This window comes from Macrobrachium nipponense, chromosome 3 (genome assembly GCF_015104395.2).
Source record: "Macrobrachium nipponense isolate FS-2020 chromosome 3, ASM1510439v2, whole genome shotgun sequence".
NCBI classification, from domain to species: domain Eukaryota; kingdom Metazoa; phylum Arthropoda; class Malacostraca; order Decapoda; family Palaemonidae; genus Macrobrachium; species Macrobrachium nipponense.
The window spans coordinates 6,885,990-6,899,386 of record NC_087202.1 but is presented as its reverse complement, the minus strand read 5'-3'; the positions used below and the strand labels follow the sequence as shown (position 1 = coordinate 6,899,386).

General features: G+C 37.9%; 1 protein-coding gene across 1 annotated transcript in view; it reads right to left on the bottom strand.

The window, feature by feature from the left end:
* Positions 1-13,397, bottom strand: part of LOC135222135 (alpha-1-inhibitor 3-like) — a 77,871-nt gene that overhangs the window by 44,284 nt on the left and 20,190 nt on the right. The window contains 5 exon segments of the mRNA XM_064260303.1: positions 638-993; positions 5,048-5,196; positions 6,331-6,543; positions 10,778-10,939; positions 12,607-12,805. Coding sequence (XP_064116373.1) covers positions 638-993; positions 5,048-5,196; positions 6,331-6,543; positions 10,778-10,939; positions 12,607-12,805 — 1,079 coding nt within the window.

Below are 13,397 nucleotides of genomic sequence, written 5' to 3'. Positions count from 1 at the left end.
TCCAATAAGTACTCACTTGGCACATACAGAGAAATTGATTTCTTTGTCGGTTGCCAGAACATATGGGGGAGGCTGAATGGTGAGGCTGAATCTTGGCAACACATATTCTTCCACTTTGAAACTCTGCGATGCTTTTGTCTCTTTGGTCCTCACGAAAATCTGGTAAGTGCCCTATGAAGAATGATATCATTAGCTCTCTCAGTTTCACCTCAAACTTCTTCTCCAGCTTGTCTCATAATTTTTAGTTCTGTCGTTATTGAATACTGAGAGAGCAACTGTGGCTTGATAAAGAGTTGTAAGAGTATGCTCACAAGGGATATACAGGGTGTCCATAAAGTCTCAGTACCATTACAAGTATTTATTGCTCAGAAACCATATAACATAGATTAATGCAGTTTTATTTATAGAATGAAGTGCTCTGAATGTAAACTTGAGGAAATGTAGAACATTCTACAAAAAAACTGAATTACTCTATGTTATATGGTTTCTGAGCAATAAATACTTTTAATGGTACTGGGGCTTTAGGCCACCCTGTAATTCCTTCAACGAAATCAAGACAGCTCATTTGTCAGGAAAGTAACATCAAAGAATGTGAAGGCACGCTAATGCCTTATCTGATCTTCAAAGAAATCCTTACCTTTTCCACTTCCTCAGCTAACTGGAAGTCCAACTGCAGTAGTCCAGCTGGATTGGGAGTGTTTTTCCACTGAGTCAACCTACTGCCTTTCGGTGAGTTGATCCATATTTCAGGAATATCTTCATAAGAAACGAGAGCTTTCGTTCCAGTAATGGTCAGGATGCGGAACTGTACTAACTGGCCCGGCATGTACAGATACTTGTCGGTTTGAATAAAAGCCTGCATGAGGGACACTGGAATCAGGTCGCGTTTTTCGGAGATGGACGCGCTGTTTATTTTTCCAGAAATTTCTAGCACAGAAGCATAGCCGATGCTGCTGGGAACTGTCACATTCACGCAATGGTATCCGCTTGCATCTGTAAAGGTAAAAAATGCTTTCTCCATGAAATTCCAATTTGTTTATCATACACTAACATAAGTTTTACTCCTGAGAAGCAGTTGTAACTGCATGTGGCTACCATAATCCATCAAGAAGATATCCATAAACTATATCTATTAATGTAATATTATTTAAAAAATGCTTTGAAAAGCTTCTTAAAGTCAATGACAATCCCATAATATTATGATATTTTAAGGATAACAAACTTGACAGTAAGTATGTTATTAGATTAGGTAACCCAGCTTTTATCCAAAAAAAAAAATGATCACTCAAATCTGTAAGCCAAGTGAAAGGTGTCTGTTTACAAACAAAAACAAAGAGGATGAAAAAAATATAGACACAAAACACACATACCGACTGTCCCCGCGGTTACAGCAGTCCCCGACTTACAGCGGCCTCAGGTTACAGCATTCTGACTTTAGAGTGCCGGGCTCATGGCACCATTAAACCTGATATATATATATATATATATATATATATTATATATATATATATATATATATATATATATATATATATACATATATATACACATTTACTTTTGGGCACAATTTTTCACGGATATGCTTTTCATATTTTCTAATTAATTTTCTTCACTTCATTGTTCAGGTTTACTAATGGACACATAATTGGGTTCTTCCATTTACTACAGTATTTTTACATGCGACAGCTGTTTCGTCAACCTATACGTATTGACGTTATCAAGCGTACTGATACAAATATGTTGTTTGAGATTAAGCCGGCCTTGTGCCAGTACGGGCTCTTGCTCGTAGAGCAGCCTGTATTGATACAAATATGAGCCTACATGCGTTTTGTGACGTCATGAGGACGGAAAGGTAGTACAATTGCCAGATACCTAGTTTTAAATATTTACAAAAGACTAAAGTGAAACAAAATAAGACAAATAAATAAATATGTTAACAACAGAAATTATATTAAAAGTTGAAAGTAAGTTATTATATACACATAACACATAAATATATATTAATTACATATATGTTTAATTCACTGAATGTCAGTGTGTGCTCCTGTCCACGTGTGGTGGTGATAGTCTTGTTCCACGCGGTTGAAGGGCTGCCTCCTACACGAGGGCAAGGATCGGTCTGCCTCGCGTTGGATGTTAAGGTTGGGGCGTTGCATGGCGATGCTGACTGCTTCTGATATCAATAAACGATTGTAGTTGCCTTCCTTGTGTATTATTTTGGTGTTTGTGAGAAAGTTCTTGTAAGGATGGTTTTTTTATTGTGGGTATCCACAAAGTGCTGGATGGAATGGCGCCTTGGTTTCTGTGGGCCTGCATGCGACGTTTGAGTGTAGTGGTTGTGTGTCCGATATAGCATTTTTGGGGGGACTGACCAGTGAGAAACGAAGAGGAAAAAGCCGGGTATATTAACCTATCAGGAATAGAGTTGAATGAACACCAAAAGCAGTTACTAAATCTAGGCCAGAACCGCCATTACATACGAAGACCTCACCACACCCGGAATCCAAGAGGATTAATACAGAAGTATTAATCGATAAACCACTGCGACTGAAAGAAGAACGCAAAATCTAACTTAAACAAGAGTGCATCGCTGAATTACTGGGTTAGGCCAATAGAACACGTGGTAGCTACTTTAGTCACATAGTCAATCCACAGCTAAAGAAAGTGGCAAAAGAACTGAGAGAAAACGAAACCATAATAATACGCAAAGGAGATAAAACCGCAGTGTACGTCATAATGAATAGATGTGAATACGACACCAAAATGAATAATATACTAAGTGATAAGAATAAGTTTCAGCCACTTAAAAAAGACCCAACGAATGACCTCAAAAAGAAAATGATGAGACTAACATAAAAAGCGAACAAAGAACAGAGAACAGTAAGCTTTCCAAAAATCATCGGAGACTTTGCACCCGGATACTGCTACGGCACAGTCAAGATCCACAAACAGGGAAACCCACTACGGCCCATTATATCCCAAATGACATCCCCCAGTATAAAAGTGACTAAGAAATTTGAACGAAATTATAACGCCGTACATTCCTTCAACGTTCTCGCTAAAATCATCGACGGAATTCATCGGTCTACTGCAAGACACCACACCCGACGAAGACATAGCATCCCTGGACGTCGAAAGTTTAGTTACTAACGTACCAGTGGATGAAACAATACAAATCATCATGAACAAGATATACCGCTCTGAGAAACCACAATTACCGATACCCGAAAAGATCTTAAAAGAGATGCTAGAAGCATGTACAAAAGAAGCCCCATTCCTCTCACATGGGGGCGAAATATATCGGCAAAAGGACGGCGTAGCAATGGGTTCCCCCCTTGGGGTTCTTTTTGCAAACGCATACATGGCACACACAGAAGAGGTCACTTTTGAAAAACACCCAAAACCCAGAATCTATGGGAGATATATTGATGATATCTATATCACAACAAAGGGCGAAAATGACATAGATGAATTAGTGAATAAACTCCGAGCAAATTCTACATTAAATATTACGGTAAAAAAAAGTGATGAGAAAATGCTCCCCTTCTTGGACGTACTTGTGACCCCCAAAAAAACAATACAATACCACCGTATACACTAAAAAGACAGATGCTGGGAGATGCTTAAATGCTAGAGGAGAATGCCATGATGCATATAAACGATCTGTGGTAAATGCATACATAAAACGTGCCATAACACACTGTTCGACGTGGAAAGCGACTAACGAAGAAATCAACAGAGTTCAACAGCTGCTCACAAATAATGGCTACCCAGATGACATGATCCAGCAAGTTGTCAAAAAGAGATTAGAGGCTTTCGATAACCCGACCCCGAGGGACAACACACAAAACAAAGACAAAGAAATAGTGATATACCATCAGATACCATACAACAAACACCACGAAGACGAAAGGAAAGCCATCCTTGGTATACTGCGAAGAGGAACCACCCCCCTAGCACCATATAACAAAATAACAGCAAGAATTTACCGCAAGCCAAACCTTACGGCCTCACTGGTAATGAAAAATAATACGGCCCCATCAACGGAGAAAGAGGTTGAATCTGAAATAGTATACAAGTTTGTCTGTGCTGACGAGCAATGTCAGTCCCCCCATAAATGCTATATCGGACACACAACCACTACACTCAAACGTCGCATGCAGGCCCACAGAAACCAAGGCGCCATTCACCAGCACTTTGTGGATACCCACAATAAAAAACCATCCTTACAAGAACTTCTCACGAACACCAAAATAATACACAAGGAAGGCAACTACAATCGTTTATTGATATCAGAAGCAGTCAGCATCGCCATGCAACGCCCCAACCTTAACATCCAATGCGAGGCAGACCGATCCTTGCCCTCGTGTAGGAGGGCAGCCCTTCAACCGCGTGGAACAAGACCACCACCGCCATACACGGACAGGAGCGCACACTGACATTCAGTGAATTAAACATATATGTAATTAATATGTATTTATGTATAATGTGTATATAATAACTTACTTTCAACTTTTCATATAATTTCTGTTGTTAACATATTTATTTATTTGTCTTATTTTATGTTTCACCATAGTCTTTTGTAAATATTTAAAACTAGGTATCTGGCAATTGTACTACCTTTCCGTCCTCATGACGTCACAAAACGCATGTAGGCTCATATTTGTATCTTACGGGCTGCTCTGTGAGCAAGAGCCCGTGCTGACACAAGGTCAGCTTAATCAAAAACAACAACATATTTGTATCAGTACGCTTGATAACGTCGATACGTATAGGTTGACGAAACAGCTGTCGCGTGTAAAAATACTGGAGTAAATGGAAGAACCCCATTATGTGTCCATTATTAACCTGAAAAATGAAGTGAAGAAAATAATGAGAAAATATGAAGCAATTTCAAAAAAGCTGGTTAACAGTGAAAAAGCCATTCTATTCAATAAATGTTATATATATATCATATATATATATATATATATATATATATATATATATATATATATATATATATAAAGAGAGAGAGAGAGAGAGATGTCCGTTTTTCCTCACTTACCCGTTTGTTCTAAGCTGACCTGGGACACAACCTCCAAATCGTCTTTGAGTGAGAAACTTAAATTGAAATCTGGTGCGCCAATTAGGAAGACGCAGATGGACGCTTCCTGTCCTCTAACCCACTTCTTTGGCGTCGTGATCAGGTATGAGCTGAAATTTATTATTATTATTATTAGTCTAAGTGTGTAAAAATGAACTTGCATAAGAATTAAAGATTATTTGGCAAAACAAGACTGCTCAGGTTTCTGTGACCATTTGAGGACAAAATGATGAAAACAGAGAGAAGTGTGAATAGTGAAATAAATAGAAATTATAAAAAAGTGCATGATATCTGCCATACTAATCAATATATACTGAAACAGAAATTCCAACCTTTCTATCTATTAATCAGAGAATTTTTATTTTCAAGACTCAACTGAGTTTATGCTACTCAGTTATTGTATTATGAATATCTCTCTAATTTAATATTCTTTGTTTGTCTTTAAGATGATAAAGCAGTAGCATCGTGACTCACATTTCGTGTTTTAAGGATTAAAATTCAATTACATACCTCGCTGAAATTTTTTTTTACATAATGTTTGTTCCTTATGTGGTCAGCTGTGGTGCTATTTTATATTTCCCTCTTATTTTCCCAAACGAGCTTTTTCTTCGATCGTCAGCTGATACCCATTTATGGTGAATATTATCGTTAATGGCTGTAACCTCTGTTGTGATACTCATCCTCCCGTAAGTGATTCCTTTCTGCTCCAGTTTATCGGTACATAAATTATCCAACTACAACCGCAAGAAAATGACAGGATTTTACTTTACTCATCGTGAAACCCTCCTGAGGAATGAGGTGGTCTTTAAATTATGACTGAAAGGATCACAAGGAGGTGAAAATTTCTAAAAATGCTGCTCATCGTGGTCACAATGGAGTGGAAGTAATAAACAGTACAGAAAAATGATTATTAATAAAATATAGTGTATTCATTTTAATTTTCGTTGGCGAAACAAGGTTCCGTTTGACGTAAGATTTTAGCATGAACGTTAAGTTAGGAATATAATGTTTAGGGGGAAAATCTTGCACGCGTCCTGAGTAAGCTATAACGGCTGCAACCTCTATTGTGGTGTTCATTGTCCCTTAAGTGATACAACCACAGGAAAATAACGAGATCTTACATTAATTATTTATCATGAAACCCTGTTGACGAACGAGAAAGAAGCACCAGATGATGAAAATCCGCAAAACTGCTGTTCATCGTCACAGGGTAGTGGAAGTTATAAACTTTCGAAAGGTCTTACTCGGAGCAATCCCAGTCGTAAGGACAGCACTGGAACTGCAGGGTGAGTGGACGACAATTGGGGCCTGGCGGATCGGGGCAGTTTCTGGCGACACATTCGGTTTTGGTGGCGTCTCCGTCCGCCTGACAGGTGCACTTCTTGCAAGGCTCGTCGGCTGGGCTCCAGGTGTCCCCAATGGCGTAGTACTGACCCCTGTCCGATCTGCATGTTGTACTTGAGGGGAAATGCGAAGAGTTTGGTCATATGATCGGCCACACCAGAATGATTTTCATGATGTTACACATGTGATGGATACATATATGGCAAAAAACACTTACACAGAAGCCAGAAGTTCATATACAAGGATAGTATACCTGATGAATGAGTTAAGACTACAATGATGTGATAACAACCAAGAGATATGGCTTAAGAAATGATTATGGAGGGCGCTCTGAGGAAATCGGCAGGGAAGAGATCTTGAGGCAACGAAAGCTATTCTATGATAATCTGCAAACCAACAGGAACTTGCAATTTTTAATTAGGTGAATTCTAAATTTCGAGACATCAGCAGGAGTCTACCAGCCGAGAACTGTTCCATGATTACTAGATGGTACAAACTGGTTTGTAACATTGACTGTCAATGAGCCTTTCAGTTCAGTAAAAGAAGGAAACAAAAGCGATAAAAATCTTAATTTTGCAACATCAAGAACACTCTTTCGTAAACGACAACAATACGCTTAACTTACATTAAGACAGCAAAGAGGATCACAAAAGCTAACATTTAACATGTAGATGAATCGCAACTTGACAAAATTACTATTAACTTAAATTTTTGAGCTTTAAATTTATAACAAATTAACCCAAAAATTCAACCTTGCCACTTAAAATGAGAAATTAAAAACAGTAACCATGAATTTCTGCATCCAACAGTTCTCATGTCATGACATGAGCTCAGATCGCTACCAGGCAATCAAGGAAACACTTACTTGTCACAGAAATATTCATCGCAGCATCCCGAATTGTATGTTCCGCTGACCACACAATCTCTGTGAGGTTTCTGGGAGCAATAAATGCGATAGCAATACATAGAAGCAGCCTTCTCCCAATAATAGTAGTTGCAATAACAGTTTTGGCAGTCCTCTACCCAGGTATCATATGGGGTATATACAGTTCCATTCGGTGATGTGCAGTTACTGTGGGAGGTGAAGACTTCATTCATAAGCATTTGAGTACTTAACCGTAATAATCTAATATGCATTAACAAGAATTCACGCATCATACACACGTACGTATAATATATATATATATATATATATATATATATAAATATATATATATATATATATATATATATATATATAATAATATATACTTCTAGGGCACAATTTTTCACGGATACAACATTCATTGAATAGAATGGCTTTTTTCACTGTTTACCAGCTTTTTGAAATCGATTCATATTTTTCGAATTATTTTCTTCCACTTCATTGTTCAGGTTACTAATGGACACATAATGGGGTTCTTCCATTTACTCCAGTATTTTTACAAAAAAACGCGACAGCTGTTTCGTCAACCTATACGTATTGACGTTTATCAAGCGTACTGATACAAATAGAGCCTACATGCGTTTTGTGACGTCATAAGGACGGAAAGGTAGTACAATTGCCAGATACCTATAGTTTTAAATATTTACAAAAGACTATAGTGAAATATAAAATAAGACAAATAAATAAATATGTTAACAGAAATTATATCAAAAGTTGTTCTATTGGCCTCACCCAGTAATTCAGCGATGCACTCTTGTTTAAGAACGCAAAATCGAACTTAAACAAGAGTGCATCGCTGAATTACTGGATGAGGCAATAGAACACGTGGTATGCTACTTTAGTCGCATAGTCAGTCCGCAGCTAAAGAAAGCGGCAAAAGAATTGAGAGAAAACGAAACCATAATAATACGCAAAGGAGATAAAACCGCAGTGTACGTCATAATGAATAGAGATGAATAGACACCAAAATGGATAATATACTACTAAGTGATACGAATAAGTTTCAGCCCACTAAAAAGACCCAACAAATGACCTCAAAAAGAAGATGATGAGACTAACAGAAAAAGCGAACAAAGAACAGAAGGAACAGTAAGCTTTCCAAAAAATCATCGGAGACCTTTGACCCGGATACTGCTACGGCACAGTCAAGATCCACAAACAGGGAAACCACTAGGCCCATTATATCCCAAATGACATCCCCATGTATAAAGTGGCTAAGAAATTGAACGAAATTATAACACCGTACATTCCTTCAACGTTCTCGCTAAAATCATCGACGGAATTCATCGATCTACTGCAAGACACCACACCCGACGAAGACATAGCATCTCTGGACGTCGAAAGTTTATTTACTAACGTACCAGTGGATGAAACAATACAAATCATCATGAACAAGATATACCGCTCTGACCCACCATTACCGATACGTACCCGAAAAGATCTTAAAAGAGATGCTAGAAGCATGTACAAAAGAAGCCCCATTCCTCTCACATGGGGGCGAAATATATCGGCAAAAGGACGGCGTAGCAATGGGTTCCCCCCACCTTGGGGTTCTTTTTGCAAACGCATACATGGCACACACAGAAGAGGTCACTTTTGAAGAAACACCCAAAACCAGAATCTATGGGAGATATATTGATGATATCTATATCACAACAAAGGGCGAAAATGACATAGATGAATTAGTGAATAAACTCCGAGCAAATTCTACATTAAATTTTTACGTAGAAAAAAAAGTGATGAGAAAATGCTCCCCTTCTTGGACGTACTTGTGACCCAGAAAAAACAATAAATACATACCACCGTATACACTAAAAAGACAGATGCTGGGAGATGCTTAAATGCTAGAGGAGAATGCCCTGATGCATATAAAACGGTCTGTGGTAAATGCATCATCAAACGTGCCTTAACACACTGTTCGACGTGGAAAGCGCGAACGAAGAAATCAACAGAGTTCAACAGCTGCTCACAAATAATGGCTACCCAGATGACATGATCCAGCAAGTTGTCAAAAAGAGATTAGAGGCTTTCCATAACCCGACCCCGAGGGACAACACACAAAACAAAGACAAAGAAATAGTGATATACCATCAGATATCATACAACAAACACCACGAAGACGAAAGGAAAGCCCTCCTTGGTATCTTCGAAGAGGAACCACCACCCCTAGCACCATATAACAAAATAACAGCAAGAATTTACCGCAAGCAAACCTTACGGCCTCACTGGTAATGAAAACATAGTACGGCTCCATCGACGGGGAGAAAGAGTTGAATCTGATATAGTATACAAGTTTGTCTGTGCTGACGAGCAATGTCAGTCCCCAAAAATGCTATATCGGACACACAACCACTACACTCAAACGTCGCATGCAGGCCCACAGAAACCAAGGTGCTATTTCACCAGCACTTTGGTTTTGGATACCCACAATAAAAACTTCTCACAACACCAAAATCCAATACACAATAAGGAAGGCAACTACAATTCGTTTATTGATATCAGAAGCAGTCAGCATCGCCATGCAACGCCCAAACCTTAACAACATCCAACGCGAGGCAGAGGACCGATCTTTGCCCTCGTGTAGGAGGGCAAGCCCTTCAACCGGCCGGAACAACGACCACCACCACACGCGGACAGGAGCGCACACTGACATTTTGTTAATTAAACGTATATGTAATTAATATATATTTATGTAAAATGTGTATATAATAACTTACTTTCAACTTTTGATATAATCTGTTAACCATATTTATTTATTTGTCTTATTTTATATTTCACTGTATTTCTCTTTTGTAAATATTTAAAACTAGGTATCTGGCAAAATTGTACTACCTTTTCCGTCCTCATGACGTCACAAAACGCATGTAGGCTCATATTTGTATCAGTACGCTTGATAACGTCAATACGTATAGGTTGACAAAACAGCTGTCGCGTTTTTGTAAAAATACTGGAGTAAATGGAAGAACCCCATTATGTGTCCATTAGTAACCTGAACAATGAAGTGAAGAAAATAATTAGAAAATATGAATCGATTTCAAAAAAGCTGGTAAACAGTGAAAAAGCCATTCTATTCAATGAATATATATATATATATATATATATATATATATATATATATATATATATATATATATATATATATATATATAGATACATGTATATCTCTCAAAAAGCAAATTGTACAGTATATATTTGCAATTTGTGCATGCATATCTAACTTATATTCAAGTATTTTGTAAAACTATAAGACGAGATACCCGTTCAGTCATAGCAAGTGATACAGGGTAGATAAAATATAATTCATAATGCAGAGAAGAAAAAAAAAAGAATATGTAAACAGTGGTTTACTATCTGTAAAAAAATTACTTACTCTGCAAAAAAAAAAAAAAAAAAAAAATTGACTGACACAGACGGTAACTTACATAAGAGAGCCGTCACATACATAATCTGGACAACAGCTATAGGGTGACCTCAGTGCTGTGCAGTTATCTGAAGGAGGTCCATCACAGGTTGAGCCTTCACACCAGCTAGGTACGTTGAAGCCCGTTCCAGGTCCTGCGACAATAGCTGGTGATGGATTCTTGCTAGAGATAAATAAACGGAAAAATCTACATGTGTTTTGTTCTCAGTTATTGTTAGTGACATCAGAAGACGATGACCCCTATACCAGAAGCTTCCAAAGAAGTACAGGAGGTAACGGAAGCACAAGAAACAAAAGGGCTCCTCAACTGATAAAAATAAGATGACGACTATTATGGACCAGCTCTCGAGACTCTTCTAATGAAAACTACCCCTGGTTGACCACTTGAATAATAAGAAAAACTGTCTCGCCTAATAGAGAATCTTCTACGTGACAATAACTTTGAGTTAATATGATATCTGACAGTAGTAAGCAAAACGCTTTCTGTCTATCAGTTCCTGCATCGCTGACAGTAAATGAAGATTAAAGAGAGCTATCTATCCCTGGTAGCTACTGGGTATCTTCTTCATCAAGTTTCTTTGATATGTTGACCCAAACCTGGTAACCTTTCCTCGTAATGTGTATCCTTTTCCTAGCAACCCTCCCACGCACTCACACACACACACACACTACATACATACATATTATATATTTATATATATATATATATATATATATATATATATATATATATATATATATATATTAAAAGGAAATTTATTTACTATGTGCAGTATTAATATATATTTCATGTGTTAAGACATAAGATATGTAATTCTGCCGTGTAAATGGTGCTCTTATGAACATAATAAATTTCTAAGAAACCAATTATATTGCAGTAAACAAACTAAGGGCGTTTTGGTCTTACAATTACTCATATATATATATATATATATATATATATATATATATACATATATATATATATATAAAGGGTGTCCCATAAGTAAAAAAAAACCGGGCACTTAATCGTACATAGCAAACTTTAATCGAATATCACATTTAAGGGTGTCCCATAGGTAGGAGGGGGTGGAAGTAGGATGGAGGAGGAGAAGGAGGAGAGTAGCATTCATATATATATATATATATATATAGATATATACTATATAAGATATATATATATATATATATATATACTTCTTGAGGTGCACTAAGTTGAGTATATATCAGTTTAACCAGACCACTGAGCTGATTAACAGCTCTCCTAGGGCTGGCCCGAAGGATTAGATATTTTTACGTGGCTAGGAACCAATTGGTCACCTAGCAACGGGACCTACAGCTTATTGTGGGATCCGAACCACATTATATCGAGAAATGAATTTCCATACCCCAGAAAAAAATTAACTTCCTGATTCTCCGCATTGGCTGAGCGGGAATCGAACCTCGGACCACCGGATTGGTAGCCAAGCGCGAAAACACTCGTCCAACGAGGAACTATTGAGGTGCACTGACCGCACTACCTCCCCCGACAAGTGTCAAGGATTAAGGATCCATGAATCAGCCCTGCATAATACTTAAAAAAAAACTTGAGTTCTTTACTTCCATTTTCTTTTTCTTTTTTTTTTCTTTTTTTCAGTTATATATTATTAGAAATCGATATTGAAATTACTTACTATTCCTCCCCACCAGGAGGTTTTGTCGCTGGCGTGAAATCTATCGGCACCCCACTGGGAGGTTTTGGTCCAGGCGTGAAATCTATCGGCACCCCACTGGGAGGTTTTGGTTCCAGGCGTGAAATCTATCGGCACCCCACTGGGAGGGTTTTGGTCCAGGCGTGAAATCTATCGGCACCCCACTGGAGGTGTTGGTCCAGGCGTGAAATCTATCGGCACCCCACTGGGAGGTGTTGGTCCAGGCGTGAAATCTATCGGCACCCCACTGGGAGGTTTTAGGGCAGGCGTGAAATCTATCGGTACCCCATCAGGGGGTTTAATCGTAGACCCAAAACCTACAGTTGGGGTTCTCTTGCCTATTGCCACCTCGATATATCCTGCAATAAGTTTAAACCATCACTATATTTCTTACATTGAACTCAATGCATATATAGAATAAATATATATAGTATATATATATATATATTATATATATATATATATATATATATATATATATAAAGTTTTATTCTATGATACGTCGTTCCTCTAATATTCCTAATTAAATGCACGTCTGTCACGCCAGGGAATGAAGGATGATTATTTGACATGTTCTTATCTGTTCCAGGCACTAATTAAACATCAGTTGTGGGATGATGGAACGTTTTCATCCTTTTCTCTTTAGTATACTCCAGGCACAAGTTCATGACGTGATGAGTACTTTTGGTTTGGTTTGGTCAGATTTTTTCAGCATATTACTTGCTGTTTTGTTTCGTTTTTGTTCTTCAATAAAAAGTTTGGAGTAAATTCTGCCTGTTGATGCGAATACATGCTAATGATTCTCTCTCTCTCTCTCTCTCTCACTCTCTCTCCTCTCTCGCTCTCTCTCTCTCTCTCTTCTCTCTCTATCACAGTTCGCCGGTAATTCACATAAAAAATACTAATTCTATCTCTCTCTCTCTCTCTCTCTCTCTCTTCTCTCTCTCTGCT